The 17,128-nt window shown below is 45.3% G+C and overlaps 1 protein-coding gene across 3 annotated transcripts; it reads right to left on the minus strand.

The window, feature by feature from the left end:
* Nucleotides 1-4,705: 4,705 nt before the first annotated feature.
* On the minus strand, nucleotides 4,706-16,465 carry ZER1 (zyg-11 related cell cycle regulator; the record flags this gene model as incomplete). Of its 3 annotated transcripts, none has more annotated exons than XM_082008977.1 (15): nucleotides 4,706-4,763; nucleotides 5,869-5,971; nucleotides 6,356-6,453; nucleotides 7,409-7,597; nucleotides 7,729-7,844; nucleotides 8,294-8,413; nucleotides 8,762-8,803; nucleotides 9,484-9,693; nucleotides 10,406-10,579; nucleotides 10,849-10,995; nucleotides 11,534-11,648; nucleotides 12,790-12,966; nucleotides 14,555-14,991; nucleotides 15,288-15,438; nucleotides 16,308-16,465. In XM_082008977.1, 15 exons carry the CDS (start codon nucleotides 16,463-16,465, stop codon nucleotides 4,706-4,708), a joined length of 2,295 nt encoding a protein of 764 aa, XP_081865103.1. The 3 variants fall into 3 exon arrangements, with proteins under 3 accessions (XP_081865103.1, XP_081865102.1, XP_081865104.1); XM_082008976.1 differs by having other exon boundaries at nucleotides 9,484-9,699; XM_082008978.1 differs by lacking the exon at nucleotides 7,409-7,597 and having other exon boundaries at nucleotides 9,484-9,699.
* Nucleotides 16,466-17,128: the final 663 nt, after the last annotated feature.

Here is a 17,128-nt window from a genome sequence, read left to right on the forward strand (position 1 = left end):
TTGCTCATTATAACTGAGGTTATTTTCTTTAAGCAAAACAAGGAAATACATATTTGGTTAGCTTAAAAAAACTCTTTTTAAACAACAAAAGGAATTACAGAGAGAATCTGTGACAATTATATGAAATCAAAATACAGTCTGCTAAAGCGGAAGTGTTTCAGTTCAGCAGGAAATCTCCCTCATTCCTTTTTCTAAGTGCCGTCTTCTCGTCCAGCCCCCACGTTGCTTTTCATCCATTCCTGATAACCATTACCCTCTGTGCTTCATACGCATGGTTGTCGTGGAGACCAGTTGCTTCCCTACTTTTAATTGTCTTTTTCCAGCACAAGCTACCCTCTAACACCTGAGCTGTGTTGGCTCCTCCCTGAACAGTCTCAAGAAAACATCTTTTTTGTAGAGTAGTGCCTGAATGCAGTGCCCCTGTAGCTCTTGTCCTACTGGTAATTAATTACTGCCTTCAAGTGATGAGAGGGGAATAGGCTCACAGCTCCAAGACTGTTCTTCCCACTCATCTTTTGCAGAGACCAGAGTGACTGCAGCAGAAGCCCAGCCAAGGTGACAAGCTGGGTAGGATTCAGTGCTGAACAGGTATCACTTCAGCCAGTAGGTAGCAGCTGTGATGCAGATGGGGTAGATGAATTATCTGTCCATGTTACTAATTGCCACAAATATCAGTGCTAAACTTTCTTGGCTTGATCTAGATGAGAAAGTCTGGTGCTTCTGGGTGTTGAGCATCATACAAGTAGATGCCAATCTGTACAAGCAATTCCTCCCATGGATCTCATAAAATGGAAGCACTTGTGGAGAGTTGCCCAACAACTTGTTCTCTTATCTATTCCAGAGAAAATGGCAGACACCGGACACCCTGCATGCTGTGAACTGCTGTATCATTGACTTGGGCCACTGAATGATGAGGTGTCCTCCAGCCAGGAAGGAAATTACATACAGACAAGGTAAAGGGTTCCTTTGGTGGCACAGTCTCTGCAGAGGACTACCGAGTTGTGTTCGTGCTCTGCTTGCTAAGCTTTTGAATGTAGTAGTGAAAACATGAATAAGAAGCTGAATGGGACAACAGCTATAGAGCACAAGGTGTGCCTCTGCCCTATCTGCCCTTACACACTATGAATTTCTCTCTAGCTGTTTTAATTTGACAGATAGGACCACGTTCTAGTTTTCCATGCAGGGTTGGTTGTTGGCTGTATAATTCTGTGTGGAGTTGAAGTCTCCTGGTTAAATCCTTTGATCTGGCAAAGCTGGAAGGCCTAAGAGGCTTCTTATAGAGTCAAGCATTTCAGAGTATCCAACTTCTGCTTTTATATCAGACTTTCAGAAAAAATCAGCCACTTTGCCCTCCTCTCCTTTGCAGAGTATTGGTATGATGGCTGCAGACAACTATCCTGTTCTGTCCTGAATGTTGGATCTATGGCAGCAATTCATTGACCCCTCTTTTCCTCCAAAAAGTGCTTTCAGGTCACAGTACATGCCTTTGCCTAGGGTGTAACAACTCCTGTTGTACAAGTTGGGGAAACCAAGGTACAAACTAATTTCAAACTTGCAATTACAGGAATTGCTGGATTACGCTCAGGTGTTTGGAAGTTACCTTTCTCTCTTTTGCTGCTTACTGAAAGGGAAAAGTTATTTTCAGCTCACAAAGTTTGTTGGCTTGAAGACACTGAAGCTTGTAGCCAAAGCTCATGTTACTCTAGCAGGGATGCCATTTCTTTCAAAATGCTCTCTTGGGAATTTACCTTGCTGGTGGCCTGACTCAAAAACTGATGTGTAGCCAGCTGTAACAGACCAGTTATAGTTCCCCCTTCCCCCTGGGATCAGTGACAGATTTCAGCTAAGCTTTTCTGGCAGGCTGGCCTGACTCCATTAATCTCCATGTTGCTGGGAATTTGAAATCTTTATTGTGGTTCAGGCTCAGGTATAGCTTGATGAGGATATGTGAGCAGTGGGGCTAGAGCTCATTTTTGCAGTGTGAAACGAAGGTTTGATGCAGCTTGGATCTTGTTGGTTTGGGGTACCATAGGCCAGCTTGCAGCAGGTGAGACCTCAGTAACACCTGAACTTATAGGGGCACTTGTTTGAAAAACCCAAACGTCTGGGGTCCTGAGGCAGATGGAACCAAGCCATCGGTTGTCCATGAACCTTGACGTAGTTGTGCCAAAGTTTCAGTGTAAAGCCTGATTGTTTGGCTGTGATTACAATGCAAGGCTGAGGTCTGCTCTGGCCGAGATGGGAGTTCCCGAGCTCCAGGTGTCTCCCCAACATGGCAGCTGCATTCTGGGGACATGGGTTTCTGATACCTCTCGCATCTGTGATGTGTTCCCTTCTGCTCCACTCCCATATTGCCAACATAGTCAGAATCTTGAGTGCTCTTTGTCACATTAGTCAATATTTTAGTGGTAGGAGCTTTCACTATATGGGCATTAGAAAGGCAGAAAGCCTGGTGGGTGGCACTCTGATGTGAAATAACTTCAAAAGGACACAGCACTAAATGGTGAATTAAATGAGCTAAGCCTGACTCCACTAATGCACCGAGGCTGGCTGGCAGTATTTGCAGCCTCTCTTAGTTTTGCATCTAGAAGGAAGATTACCAAATGTTATACAGAAAACAGATCTTGAAATAAGCTTCCTTGTCTCAAAGCTCACAGGGACACAAATTCTTGGGGAACAGGAGTAAGAGAGAGAAAAATACATTTCAATCAAACAACTGCAAAAAAGTATAATTTGTCAAGTTTTGCAAACCATATGAAAACAATTCAAAAGTGACACAAAAATATATATAAGTTCGAAAAATACTTAAAGAAAAAAAGTACAGATCTCACAATATCAAAACAAATGACGTATGGTTAAAAAGCAAAAAAAAAAGACATTGAGTAACACCATATTGGCAGAAAAAGTAAACCTCTCCAGGGCAGCTGTGTTCTGTCATTTAAAGTGTCAGTTTGTGTATCTAGGATCTGTCTATAATATGCTCAGCAATGACAACATTAACACTGAGCATTAGAAGAACCTCATAGCAGCGAGTCAAATCCGAGAGCAATGTATACAAGGGAAGAGAGCAGCGAGGCTGTGCTCAGAGGCCTGAAATGTCTTAACTCATGGCCATGCTCTCCTCTTACCAGATATACCAGACATAAAATCTTTTCTGAATACCTTCCAAGGGAAGATTTGTGAATTGTGGGAGAACTGTGGCAAGCAGAACGCTCTAGGCATGGACCGCACACTGTGCTGTTGAGTGCCTGGCTGCGAGGCAAACCTTGGCCTTTGGCTTCTCGAGCCATTCTAGGTCTAGAATCTTACAGGTGAAGACCACCTTAGTGGGACTCTTCTCTCAACAACATCACATAAATTCGAGTAATGCTGCTGTTGCGAGCGGGACTGCACTGGTAAGTGCTAGTAGGAGTCTAGGCCCTAAGAATAGGGTCTTCTGCCTCCCAGAAGAGAGGGAAGATGTTGGGGTGGAACAAGAGCGTGCTATTTCATGGGATTGCCCTCCAGAGGGTACCTGGAGACTCCTCAGTCTCAGAAGAGGACTTTAATACCTCCAATTACAGCATGTGTACTGCAGTGAGCTTCGTATAAAGGGAGACTGCTTTGCCACTGAGCATGGCTTGCACTGATGCAGACTGAAAAAGAGCAGAACAGCTCCAGTCCGTTACTGGGACTTGCACAAGTGGTACAAGCCGCTCTGGACTGGAGCTTAATAGAGCTTATTATGCAGAGGGGAAATACGCTCTCTGGCACTTTAGCCCTTCCCCATAAAATAGAACACAACTAAAAAGGTGGTGAAGGACTGGAACGAAGATGTGTAGCCCTTTGTGAACAAACCTTCTTTCTTGTTGCACAGGCTCCTTTAGAGAGAAAAGCTCTGTGTTGCCAAGGATGTGTAATGCGTTTTTCTGGTCATCCCTGACCTTAGGAGGCGGGGTGGGCTGGCAGATCCTACTGTACTGCCAAGGGGGACAAAATAGACCTCTTGACTTTAATAGGAATGTCTTACTTCCAAATGACCCACATACAGTTAGCAATGCTTCTATTAATTTGAGTCTACTATAAAAAACGCTTAAGGGAGTGAATTGATTTGGAAGATCTTTCTTCCCCACTTCCTCCATTTACAAATATCACTAAAAAGGTCAGTCCTTTTGGTCTAACTCTCTGGTACTGTGTCTCCCAACCTCTCTAACCAAATAAATAACTCATCATTGCCTGTAACCCCATTGAGCAGCCAATACCGATTCAGGAACTGGTGTTCTTGCAGACATTACAGGACCTCATGCAATACAGCAAAAGGGAATTTTCTAAGAAGTGGGAAATAAAAATGTCACACTAGCGATCACACAACTAGGTCTTCAAGCTCATGATCATTTGAGGCTCTCTCTCTGTGTGGTCTAAAATAAAAAGGTTAAAAGATACATAATGTAGTTGTTCTTGTTTTCTTTTTATACAGAAATCATACACACAGAACTTCAACCTGAAACTTCATAACAAAAAAAAAGTCCACTAATTTAAGGAAAGCATTTTGTTGTGCAAAAAGTCCCTCCCCCCTCCCCTGTTCACCTTCATCTACTGAGGGTCTCACACACACACATAAAGTTTCCTTCCAACAGATGAGTTGGTAAGAAAGAGTCCTCCCTATATACAGTGAATTAGAGAGAAGCTGGATACAGTGCTGGCAAGAGGCATTAGATGATTGCCTCTATCTGGAAGTGTCCATGTTCTCCTCCTTAAAGTTACTGCAGTGCTCTATAACTTTCCTATGGATAAAACAAGGATAAGGAGAGAGGGTTTAGTTTAAAGCTTATTGCATGACAGTTGTGGGACAGTAACATAAGAACTGCCCAACAGCTTGATATCTATGTAAATGTATGCTATTTGCAGCAGGCAGTCTCTTCTGAGCTATGCATCAACTGATATTTGTGTCAAAACCAGTATACCCCACAAAAGCAGCTTAGAGCTCACAGTTCATCCTCTTGGAATTTCAAGTCATGTTAGTATACACCCAGATCCATATGTGACTGTTCATTCATCATCCCCATATCCAGATTGTCAGATGACTTTGCATCACATCAGAAACACATGCGTACAGATGTTCGTCATTCACTCTGCTGTCATCTGTCCCTGCTTTTCCTGTTCTTTTAATTTACCGTTCTTGCAGTGTCCCATCACCATACACAACCTGCCTAACTGCGAGAGCCTTCTGCAGGCTTTGGTCACCTCCAGCATCTAGCAACCCTTCAGCTATGGGGAATGCCTCCTGCCCACCCACAAGGTATGTATTCCCAGCTGATCTCCACCTCTCTTTTATATTCATCCTGCAGGCAGGAAATTACAGCTCCCAGTTTGACAATGATGAGAAACTGCATCTGGCTTTTAAAACTCTGAAAGAATGACTCCAAAGGAAAGTCACATAACAAAGTAAGTTGGGGAAGCCCACAAAGGTGATGGACCCTCTCCACCTTTTGAAAAATCCTCTCATTTTAACTGTGCAGTCAGCAATTTTACTGACAGGCCAGTATGATTCTGGAGTCTGGGAGCTCACCCAAGTATGGAGAATAGTGATGAATGGAGACTATCGGCATAAGAGATGCAATTAGCCATGTGGCTCCCCTGGCCAACAAGCCACTTCTATAACCAATTTGCCCAGCATCCATCAACCCTGAATGATCCCTATGTATCGCCCACCTATAAACACCTCTCTAGTCTTCTGTTCTCATCCTCTTTTTTCCTGCTCTTCTGTGTTCGCTTCTTACCCCTCGTACACATCAGTACAGGCCTTTCTTTGGTAGCTTTACTTGATGTAGAAAACCCCCAAAACTAAAGCTAAATTGAATGTTTGATAATAGTGCATTGGTCTCCTACCGGGCCATTTCCTTGGTCTCTTGCCGTGCTGACGCCATTTTAATCATGTCCTTCAGAAGGGGAATCCCACCTTCTTTGATCAGCAGTGGGCAGTACTTGTCAGCTGCAGAGAAAAGAGTAAAACAGGTCCTCGTGAACCTTCACAAGAGTGGTATAAAGGATGGCAGGAGGGGAAGGAGAAGCCACAAAACGTTTCTTTTTTATGGAGCCAGCCTGCTAGGGGTGCCGTGGCTGTGAAAACAACAGACACAAAATGGCTGAGAACGTAAGAGCATGGTCAGAAGGGTCAAAACATTGAAGGAATTTCCTGCACACTAAGTCTCATTGGTTTTTGTTTGGCTGTGCTGCCTGGACATTCCTGCATCATTCAAAGAAGGTTCTTTCTACCTACATAGCTGAGTTGGGAAGACTTTTTCAGCTAACAAGCTCAGATCCACACCCTCAACTTTCACAGTGCAGTGGATGTGATTTCAAAAAGGGAACTTACGGTAGACAGAGACCAGGTTATACAGTGCCCAGGTAGCCCAGTGCTGGCTGACGGGGGAGATCCCTTGTGGAAGAAGTCGAAGGATTGGTTCAAATGACCTGCAGAGTAACATTGCAGAAATTGTTAAAAATCCAAGAGCTGCTTCTTTCAACACCTTTGCCACTCAAAGCAATACAAACTCTGTGCTCATAGATGCCATAGCAGTAAATCCATTGGCATGTCTAAGATTCTAGCATCAAGAACTAAGTCTGTGTCACACGGCAATACTGGCAGGCTCTACCACTTTAGCATAAACATCCCGCCCAGATAAATAGCTGCAGCGAATGCAACTGAGTCCAAGAACTGATTTCCATCCTCTGTCAGTCATTTCCTCATGACAGCTGAAACTCAGCAGACACTGATCTTTCTGTAGAGAGGCCAAAGCAAAATTATACCCAGCCAAAGCTGGCTGCTCACGTGCAATGGTTGCTGTTTCTTCTGACAACAATAATGTGTCTATACTGTAGCTCAGGCACTGGAATGCCATTCATTCTGGATCTCTGCCAAGCACTATGGGAATATAGACTACCCGCTACCCTCTTACAGGAAAAGCTTTGGAGGATTCCACCAGTTGTATTAACCCTTGATGGGATTTCTGGGAACTGTGTTTAAATATTCCTGAGAGAAGAGTAAGAGCTACAGCAACCCATGCGAATTTCAAAAGCAAACAGACTTAGGGAGGTGCAGAGGACAGCAGTCTCAGAGGAAAAGGCTTAGGCAGTCCCAGATGGTTTCCTGAACTATGCAATTTCACCAGAAACATGCAGGAGAAATTCTGCTGGGCTCCCACACTTCTCCCATAGGAATTGCCAGGCAAGGTGCCTAGTTTCAGCATGTGTAACATGTTTCAAAGCAAGATGTAAAACCCTCACTAAAGAGTAGTCCCTGAGGATGTTTCTCCTTTACTCTATAAACAGAGCCTCCATGCTGGGCTATACCTCTTCTCTGTTAGTGCTTGCTTCCTGTGACAATCCTGGCTCCTAGGTGAGGGGGCCAAACTTCTCCATTCCTCACCTGTAATTGATATTTCTCCTGGAGTTGATATCCCAGCTTTGGATGGCTGCCCACATTCTCTTTACAACTTCTTCCCGGTGGGGCTCACATATACCCCAAGCCTCTGGACCATCAAACATGATATGGGAGAGCACACCACAGGCATTATAGGATACCTCGATCCCATCTGCTTTGCTCTCCAGCAGGTTGCTGCCAAGTGAGAAGAGATCATTTAGAGGTGCTGATGCACCAAGGGTTTAAAAGTCTCCAGGTGATTCAGAAGGAGAGGGTCAGAGCATTCACCCTGCCCCAGCCCAGCTGTTCGTTAGCCAGGCACCCACCTGAACACACTGATGAACTGGGAGGTCATGAGCTGTGGGCGGAGCTCCTTCACCTCTGCTACATTGCCCAAGAGGCCTAGCATGTTGCGATGCAGCTCCTGCTTCTCTGGGAACTCCTAAGCAAGCAAAGAACAGCATTATGCAAAAGTAGGGCTACAGTGAAGCTGAGATCAAGCTAACCCTGGTGAAAGATTGTACAGCACATCTAGAAAGGCTTAGTGTTTTTGGGTAGTCAGCAACGGCTCTGTAGCAGATGCCAAATGGGATCTTTAGTGTTAAAGACACATGTGAAATGAGAGAACCCACTATTCACTACTGCTCTACTTAAGGGGGACTGTGTACAAGATGAGGAAAGAGGAAGATGTGTTGAGTGTAAGTTTCTCTGTTCTTCTACTGGTTGGGTGGATAGATGTGAGAAAGAAGAAAATATACAAGCTTTTTCTTTTCTGTTTGTGCAATGTAGGAAAAAGGGCTTATAGATTAGCGTAGCCAGGGATCCTGCCCAGGCAGCTGCATCTCCACTGCCAATGTTGGTGTTTGTCTAGAGGAAACCAGATGAACTTACTTTCAAGCACTCCAAGAACAGCTTCATGCCGCTGTAGTTAAGGAACATCTCACAGTTATCGGGGGTCTCATCAGTGATGTTCCAGAGGGCACTCCAGGAGAACTCCATCACCTGATCACACTGCAGAGCCGAAGAGAAAGGGACAGAAACAGAGCTTTGCTGATGTGGGAGCCCAGTGCAAACCAACCACTTGTGTTTTCTCTCTCTTATCACCCTAGATGGCTCCAGAGGTAAGAAAACTTTGTTACTCACTTTCAACTTGTCAGCAAGTGGGTTTTTTTGTCTAATATTTTTGCCTCCCTATCACCCACCCCCGCCCCCACCCTGGGACAGGAAATCTGCAGCACCAGCTGAGATGTCTTGTCTGGTGTTTGGTAGAGAAGTTGAGCTGGCACTCTAGACTGATCTCCATGCCTAAGTCAGACTTAAGAGAAAATATTCTATACATTTTTTGGGGAAAACACTCACCGTTTTATCAGCCAACTTCTTCTGAATCAACTTTAGCATTGTCTGTGGGCAGAGGAAGGGGAAGAGTGAGAAACAGTCCAAGAACCAGAGAGCTAAAACTAACTGCTGTAGTACTGCAGGGCTGGCTACAGCTGATTTGGAGGCATATGCAATTTTGATCCTTCATAGAGAACCTACTTGGTATTTCTTTCTCTAAACCAGTGGGATTGGGTTATGTTCAATGTTGCAAGTAGCACAGAATTGAACCACATCACAGTCCCCGAGCTATCAAGTTTGCAGTCAAGTCAGTTTTGATCTGTATGACAAAGTCTGGAATGTGGTATAACCGCACCAAAACAGTGCGCTCTGCAGTTCTTTGAAAAGGTGAGAGATATGGGTTGACATGAGTTGGGAAGCTGATACAAGCTCAGGGAGATGCACAAGCTAGTCACAAGGTGGTACTAGTTCTGGAAATGATATGGTGTGGTGAAGAGGTAAGGTATGAGGTTACACTGCTTCCCTACTCTCACAGACAGCCTGTCTCTGAGATTGTGACTTCCAGTGCTGGCAAGCAAGTAAAAAATGTCTCATGGAGGGGAAGTTCCAGGAAAGGTTAGCATTGCTGGGCCACTCATTCCCTCCTGTAAGGTTGGATCACTGGCTGGATGCATTTGGTGGACTGCTGCAAGAGAATTGTGCTAGCCTGGGTTAGGGGTAAGCAGACACCTCGGGACCATACCAACCATGACAAACCCCATCTTGCCCACAGCTTCTTTATGATCGTTGTCCACTTGGCAAACCAGAGCGTTGCAGAGGTGCACAGCGATGCGCTGGATAGACTCATCCTGCCGGCTCTGGTTGAGGATGTTCAGCAGCAGCTCATTGACTCGGCGGTACTGGAATTCCAGCTCCTCAGGAATGCTGAAGTTACACAGTGTCAGGCAGCAGTTTCGCTGTACCTGGGTCAAGAAGCAAACATTGGGCCAGGTGGATAAGAAAACATGGACCCCATCACCTCATGCTCCCTTGCTGCCTGGTACTGAAACTATCTTCTGGCTTGACTACGACCACTAGAATTTGTTACCCTCCTACCTAGCACTTGGCTTTAGCCGTGCTGTATCAGTACCGTCCTCTCCTTCCCTGTCACTCTAGTCTCACAGAGCCACGCAGTCACCCAATGACCATCACTTCCCAAGCCAGTTCCTCTCTGCCTGTAAGCTCTCTAGGCAGCAATTGCCATTCTGCAACCCGGTGGCATCGTAGCGTATAATGTTGGCTAGCTTCCAGCACAGTGTGTTGGCATGTTTCTTTCTGTTGACTCAACCCCCCCCCAATGCCTCCACCCTTTTCACCCCCCAGTCAGTGCTGGACATCTGTGCTGTGTGCTGTACACACCCTTTGACCACTATCATCAGATAAAAAGGAGCCTTGCTATCATCACTTCCTTCCCCTCATTGTAGAGAACATTGTGTGGATAAGGAGCACCCTGCATGTAATCCTCATCACTGAGTGAAGGCAAGGAGCAGATCTGGGCAATAGCTTCTCTTGGTGTCTGCCTTCACTCACATCCTGGCGGCTTAGAAGACCCAGATGCTAACACCAGGCTAAAGACTTAATACAGGGAAGGAGGATTGTGGGAGCCAAAGGAGGCTGGGCCGTTCTTACTGTGACTTCCTGGTAGGACTCCATGCCATTCAGCACCACCTGGATGACCTGGCGCCGCAGCTTTACACTCTGCTCCATGCGGTACTCGGAGTTGGTCAAGTAGAACAGCGCCGCGCTGCCAGTCACCTGGATGTTTTTGTCATCCTTGTGGCACTTGAGGGCTGTGATCACCAGCTGCAGAGAAGCAACATGAAGCTTCAGTGCCACTGACTTGCTGTTGAGTCTTGGAGTGACTGTTATGGCTGTGTGGGGCAAAGACTGTTACAAGTCCGCAAGGAATGCGTGGCCCAGGCATTGCAGGAACATGCTTATGAAATGAAGGCACCCAGTTCCACTGCACTACTGGAACTTTCTCTAGAATGGCCTGATAGGGTGTCCCAGTGTGAAGAAAAGACTGGGACTGCAAAATTTCACTTGTAAGGGTGAGGCAAATTGGGCTTTACCTGAAGGGCTCGCAGCAGCTGGCTGCAGCGTTCGATACGGGCAATGTCAAAAAGGAGGTTGATGGCCCGGGAAGTGATTTCTGGCCGGTGTTCAGTGTAAGCCTCAATAGCGTTCAGGACTTGCTCTTCGTTCTTGTCTCCACTCACCTGGCATGGAGGAACAAAAAGAGTCAGGGAAGAAATGATGAAGGAGGAAAACCAACATGAGAAGGGAACTCTGAGGGTAGATCTGGAAGGTCAAAGGGTACAACTTCTTCCCTTTACCCTACTATTAGGTTTAGGCCCAGGATGTGAGAAAAGAGGTTGAGTCAGTTCTCACCCCAGAGGGACAAGAAATGACACCTTTGAGGCAGGAGGATGCTATTTACAAGTAAGACTCCTTTTCTTTCCTTAAATCCCTTTTCTTGTAGCCACAGACATCCTGATCCTTCAGCCAGGATGGTTTTTGCAGATCCTTCTCTAAGAGGCATGTTTTTTTAACACTTGTGGGGGAAAAAAAAAAAAAGTGGGGTACAGGTCTTGTTTTCTGGTAGTTTTCCTGCATTATCAAGTAGCTATTGAAAGGTCAGAGCTCAGTTGTCAGACCTGAGACTCTAAGAACTTCATTCTACTGGCAGCCTGTAATTTTCATGTTCTTTCAACTTCTACCAAGTACCTACTGACAATATTCTTGCAGCCTCATTACCTTGTAGGCTGGAATATGCATCAGGCGGCAGAGAGATGTTTCAAAAAGGCCCAAGAACTGGAGCGGTCGTTTCAGACTCCGGAAGGGAGCAATGCTGCTCTTTGCTGGCTCAATGCTGAGGGTGGGGAAAAAAAAAAAACACAAAACAAAAACCACAGAGATCACTCATGTTGGTACCGTGTTTCTTCAGGTATCTCCTGCCACAGAGACAGCTATCAGCTCTCCATTCACTCTGACTGTACTGCTCCATAACTAGAGAAACAGCTACACTTTAGTTGTACGCCAGTCAGCTTCTCCTAAACATTAACACTATGCGTCCCCAGAGATCCTGAGTGAAGAGCCAAATATGCTCAACAGAAAGAGCAGTAAGAATTCTCACAGACAGAATGCAGCTTTCCCAGGCAGAACTTGTTCACTAGCTAGGGTGAACATTTCCTCTTAGAAAAGGGCTGTGGATTTCACTGATGCAAAGTATTTGCAAACCGGACTGCATGTCATCTGGTAGACACACCAGTCTGCTTCTGTGATCATGCAAGAACACTGGTTTTGCTGCCATGTTCCTTATTAACCAAGAGACAGTATTTTTTCACCAGCTCTGGTGGAAAGGAACCACTACTGTCCCACTTATTTGCTTTTGTTCAGTAAGTTCTCAGTGAATAGGAGGGCAGAGTTCTTGGCTGATCTGGAAAAACGGACCTCTAGGTATGCCCCTACTGAGGTGCACCAGGATTTTCAAAGGTTGATCTGTCCAGTATCCAGATCAAATTGGAAAATATGTCTTTAGATTCCAAGTTCTTAAAACACTCAGCCCTCCTATGAACACTGATGTATTGTCTCAGTGTAGAAACGTTCTGTCTTGGAAGAGCCTGGATTTCAATGAGGGCAAGAATGTTTTGTGTAGAAAATGCATAAAGGGCTCTGGAATCCTTTCAGAAGGAATATAAACCACTGCAAGAGACCCTTGAAAGAATGTGTGTGGAAAAGAACAACTTAAATACTTCTTCAGATATATATGGGAGGCAGAGAGTATGAATTCTTTATTACTCTTTAAAGTCCTTACATGTGTCACATATAGGAATCACAGCTGATTCCCATACCAGTATTTAGGGTCAGGATAAACTAGCAACAGTTGTATCTTGCTTTTTAGTATTAATTAGACCTACAGAATTTTGAAACTTCGAAGAGGGAACTGTTCTTAATTCTTCTTTGACTGATCTATTCATCCAAGCAGACCTCAGTAATTGCTGTTTCCTTACCTTGTCTGGCCCATCTTCTCCTCCATGCTTGGGATAGTGCAGTTCTCCAGCATGGTGTGCCCTGAGATATCGAGCGAAGTGAGGTTTACCAAGTTTTCCACAAAGAGGCTTAGAACCCGTCGGGTGAGCTTGAATTTGTAATAACTGGAAAGATGGTCTCGGGAGATATCCAAGTGCCTGCAAATGACAGAGAGGAGCTCAAAGCCTGGAAAGCATTAGCTGGGGCTTCTGCCTCTCCCCCGAGGAAGACGACAAGCCAAGTGTGATTATTATTATTATTTATTTTTTATTATTTATTTATTATTATTATTATTTCCTTCACAAGATACAGGAATGTGGTTCTGTAGGAACTGGCACCAGGATCTGGCCCTGTGTCTAACTGAAGCACACAGATATCTGGTAGAGGTCTACTTAGAATGGACTACAATGAATCATTTGGCCACAGATCACAAAGGGAATTGCTCCAGGCTCAGGAACTGCTTTTCCCAAGCTCCATCACAGCAGCCACCTGAGCATTTCTGGCTGGTGATTAAGATGCACTAGAGGATCTTTGTATCCCCAGAAACGTATGTTGCCTCATCCCACAAATTAAGTTACACAAATTTTTGTCTGCTTCCCCAATCTTCTATTTCCCCCTGCCCAGGCTATTACGCTGCCCTGATTTCATTTATCTTCAGGTATTTAAATACTTAAGCTGTGGGGAAACCCTGATGCTAAGGGAGTGGTGGGACAAACTGAGCAGCCATCATGTGCAGGTGGGGTCCTTTACAGGAGAGGGGCTGCTCTTGCATGCCAAGCAGTAGCTAAGACCCTTGGGAGACTCTTTTCTAAACTGCCTAAGACAGAAGCCAACATCCCCTTCACAAAAGTGTCCTCTCCTTGTTTCAGACCAAGTTTTGCTGTAAATAACTGGGAGTTAAAGCACTTCAATTTAGAAAATGTTATGCAGGATGTCCCCTGAGACTCCTAGGTCTTGTGTTAACATGGTATCCCCTAGTGTCTGCATCAGTAGAGACGGTACTAAAGCCACTGCAAAGTATCCTTCGTGTCAATAGTAAGGCCCCTTGCTTTGGCTTGGAAAGTCCTGGATCCCTTTCCTGATACCACTGTGCAGTTTGAATAGCAATTGTCTCAACTCTGTTTCAGGAAGTCATTTCACTGTCAACACTGTTAGGTCAGGAGTGCCTATTTATTTACACTGCTTTTTGCCTTGGCTGCACCATCCGTGCACGGTGTTCTTCCACAGAGCACAGTGAGCTGTCTGAGCTCACAGATTTTTCCTAGTTTTATCTCAGAGCCAGGCTTAAGCTCTGGATGTTCCTGTTTGACAAGTGGTTTGGAGGACTGAGTTTTACAGTGTGATTTTCACTGTATTAGTTTATGTACATATCTGTAGTATTTTTTTTTTTTTGCCATCTCTCAGGTATTCAGCTGTTCTTTTTTGTTTGTCTGGGGGTGGTGGTTGTTGGTTTGGGTTGTTTTTTGCTTTTTCTGGTGTATGCAGGTTTTTTGAGGAGGTGTGTGTTGTTTTTTGTTTTTCCAAGAGGGAATTTCTGCTAAGTGGTGTCCTTTTGCAAGCAAAATGCAGGCCAGCTTTAGACATGTCAGACTGTATAGTGAGTCAGGGATGAGCCTGTTCATGGGAAAGTTTGTAACTTGAAGCCAGCAGTGGGTGGCTCTGCATTAGCAGGCAAGAGGACCATCCCTAAAAGACCTTTCCCTCTCAGTGGGAAAAGGATAAACAAGGAAGAACAGATTTGCTGACCTGAGCTTGCGAAGCTGTGCAATCACTTGAATGTGCTCCTCAGAAAGGTCCATGTTGTAAAGCACTAAGGAAACCAGACTGTCCTTCCACTGGGTCAGAAATCCCACATCGTTCAGCTGGATCCCAGAAAGATCAAGAGCTGCAAGGGAGGCCAAAGGCCGAAGCAACGTCTCCACATTTACTCCTTCGATCAAGCGACCCAGGTTCAGGAAGCGCAAGCGGCTAAAGCCTTCAAAAGTAAAGTCCTTGACCAAGACTTGGCGAGTGGGGTTCACCAAACAGTCATCTTCACAGCCTCCAGGGTTCTCCTCCTCATAGAAGATATTACAGCAGCCAAAGAGGCTAAGGGAGATAAGTGTGTGGCTGAAGCTCACCAAGGTTTGCAGACTCTTGGCTGTCAGCTTCTCACAGTTAGTCAAGTAGAGCTCAACAAGATCCTGGAAGATGGGAAATCAAAGTTAGAAGTATTTCACAGGTAGAGTGCCCACCCTGTTTGCTGCAACACCTCCCACTCGGAGAGCCCAAGACCACATATCACTGACCAGTGTCCCCATCCCATTCCCTACAGTGGCTCTGGGAGCTGAGAAGGGAGAAGCTGAGGTTCTCCCAAAGAAAATTAGGATAGTAAAGGATGGAGTCTTGGGAATCTCTGGGTGCCTGGGATTCTAGCTGGTGCCCATGCAGCAGTGCTGCTATGCGAAGTGGCAGCTGGAGGCTGTCAGTGAAATACCACCTGCTTCCTGATGGCCTCCAGGTCCTGGTCCTGCACAATCTGTTCCCGCAAGTGGATCCGAGCTAGCCTGGTGCTCCGGGGATCTGAGAAGAGGGTGAAGAAGCTTTCATGGGGTTCAAAGATGCTGTCTGTCTTCACCAACTCCACGTACCTGTATTGTGGCAATAGCATTAGCGCAGCACGACACAAAGACTCAGCTAGAGCTCTAGCATCTTCACTGGTTACGAGACAATGTGACTGAGTGTGTAAGCACACACAGACTCCCTCCCAATCATCCAGAACACCCTTTGAGGTATTGGGGTATGAGCTGGCGTATTACTACTTCTTGCACAGAACTAACAATCTTTACGAAAAGCTGGGGCAAAGATTTGTGCAAGGTCATGTGCGTGTGTAAGCAAACTGGATTCTGGCAAGCACAGACTCCAGGATTTTTTTTCCCCTAGATGTTTAAAGCTAGTAATTTGATTTTTCATTTTCAGAAAATTCAATTTCAGAAAATTCTCTGCTAAGACTTTGTGGGCAGGAGTTCAGCCAAAAGAGACCGTGATAGCCAAATTATAAATCCCTAGGAACAGGTTGCTTTGTAAAGCTATAGGAGCAATAGCCTTAAAATTTAACATCTGTTAGCACTTTGCACTCTTACTTCTCCGGTTTGAGGGAGTTGTAATGCTTCAGCAGTGGGAAATGGGAAGGCGCTTTTGTTGCTTATTGATGTTCTTGGAAAAATCGGTGACTGTTTCACTCTGGGTTTACCTATGTGGAAATGGTGATTTCCACAGAAACCAGAATGATATATAGCAGTACAATAATCCCTGGAGACACTTCCTTCCGAAGTTAATGCAAATCCTTATTTCTAATATGAGCATCAGTTGGCAAAAACCAGCCCTATGAATTCTTCCCCATTTTTTTCCCCTTTTATCCTTTCCTATCATGCTTTCTAGAGAACTATACTCCCGCTTCCCTGAGCTCCCAGCTCCTTCCCAAACCAGACAACAGCTTCTCCACAGGCCTGAAACATACTCATTGACAAGTTTGTCACAAATCTCGCTTGGCAAGAAGATGTCAGGATGGAGCCGGAGAGTTTCATTGTCCAGCAGGTAGCAGAGAGTCCCTTCCAAGTTGCGAAGGCAGTAATCTGTGCACAAGGTCATTAGTGACTCGGGGCTATCGGATGCCATCTTGAGGGAAGTTATGGGAAGGGGAAGAGCAGAAGGAAGCTTTTGATTCAGTAGATCCTTTCCTCAAATGAAGTTCCAGGATGAATTTACAGTGACATCAGGACAGCTATAAGCAGAGGGGAAAAAAGGATGCATTGAGAGAGGCACATTGGCAAGTGTCCTGCAAAGCTGTTGTACCAGCAGATGTCGATAGTTGTATTTACAGCTCATCACTTGCTGACCTCAAAAGAACCTGCAGCATTTTGGCCTCTCTGGTAGTATGCCCTTAATTCCTTGGTATCCCCACCCCCAGGGGACACTGTGGGAATGAGTTAACATGAAACATGTTTGGAAATGAGGCTACACAGCAAGAAAATGCTTCCTCGTTGCAGGGGTTATCTGGCTGACAAAGGCCCTCTGAAAGGGAAGCGGCAGAAACCACACTGCTTGGTTTCCTTCAGAGTGGGTTGGATAAACCACTAGAAAATTTACTGTCAGGACGATCCTTTGTATGGCCCTAGTGAGATCTGGTGGCCCCATATCTCATGCCTGTTTGCCACCATTCCAAGTGAAGTTTCATGTTCAAGCTGAACGTTTCTCTGTAGTGCCAAGCCAGAAGCTTCATACAAGTCCTTGAACTAGACTGCGAAGTCGATCAGAAGCCAGAGGGAAACATACAGACTG

The sequence above is a fragment of the Phaethon aethereus genome (genome assembly GCF_964289735.1).
Source record: "Phaethon aethereus genome assembly, chromosome: 20".
In the NCBI taxonomy this organism is placed as follows: domain Eukaryota; kingdom Metazoa; phylum Chordata; class Aves; order Phaethontiformes; family Phaethontidae; genus Phaethon; species Phaethon aethereus.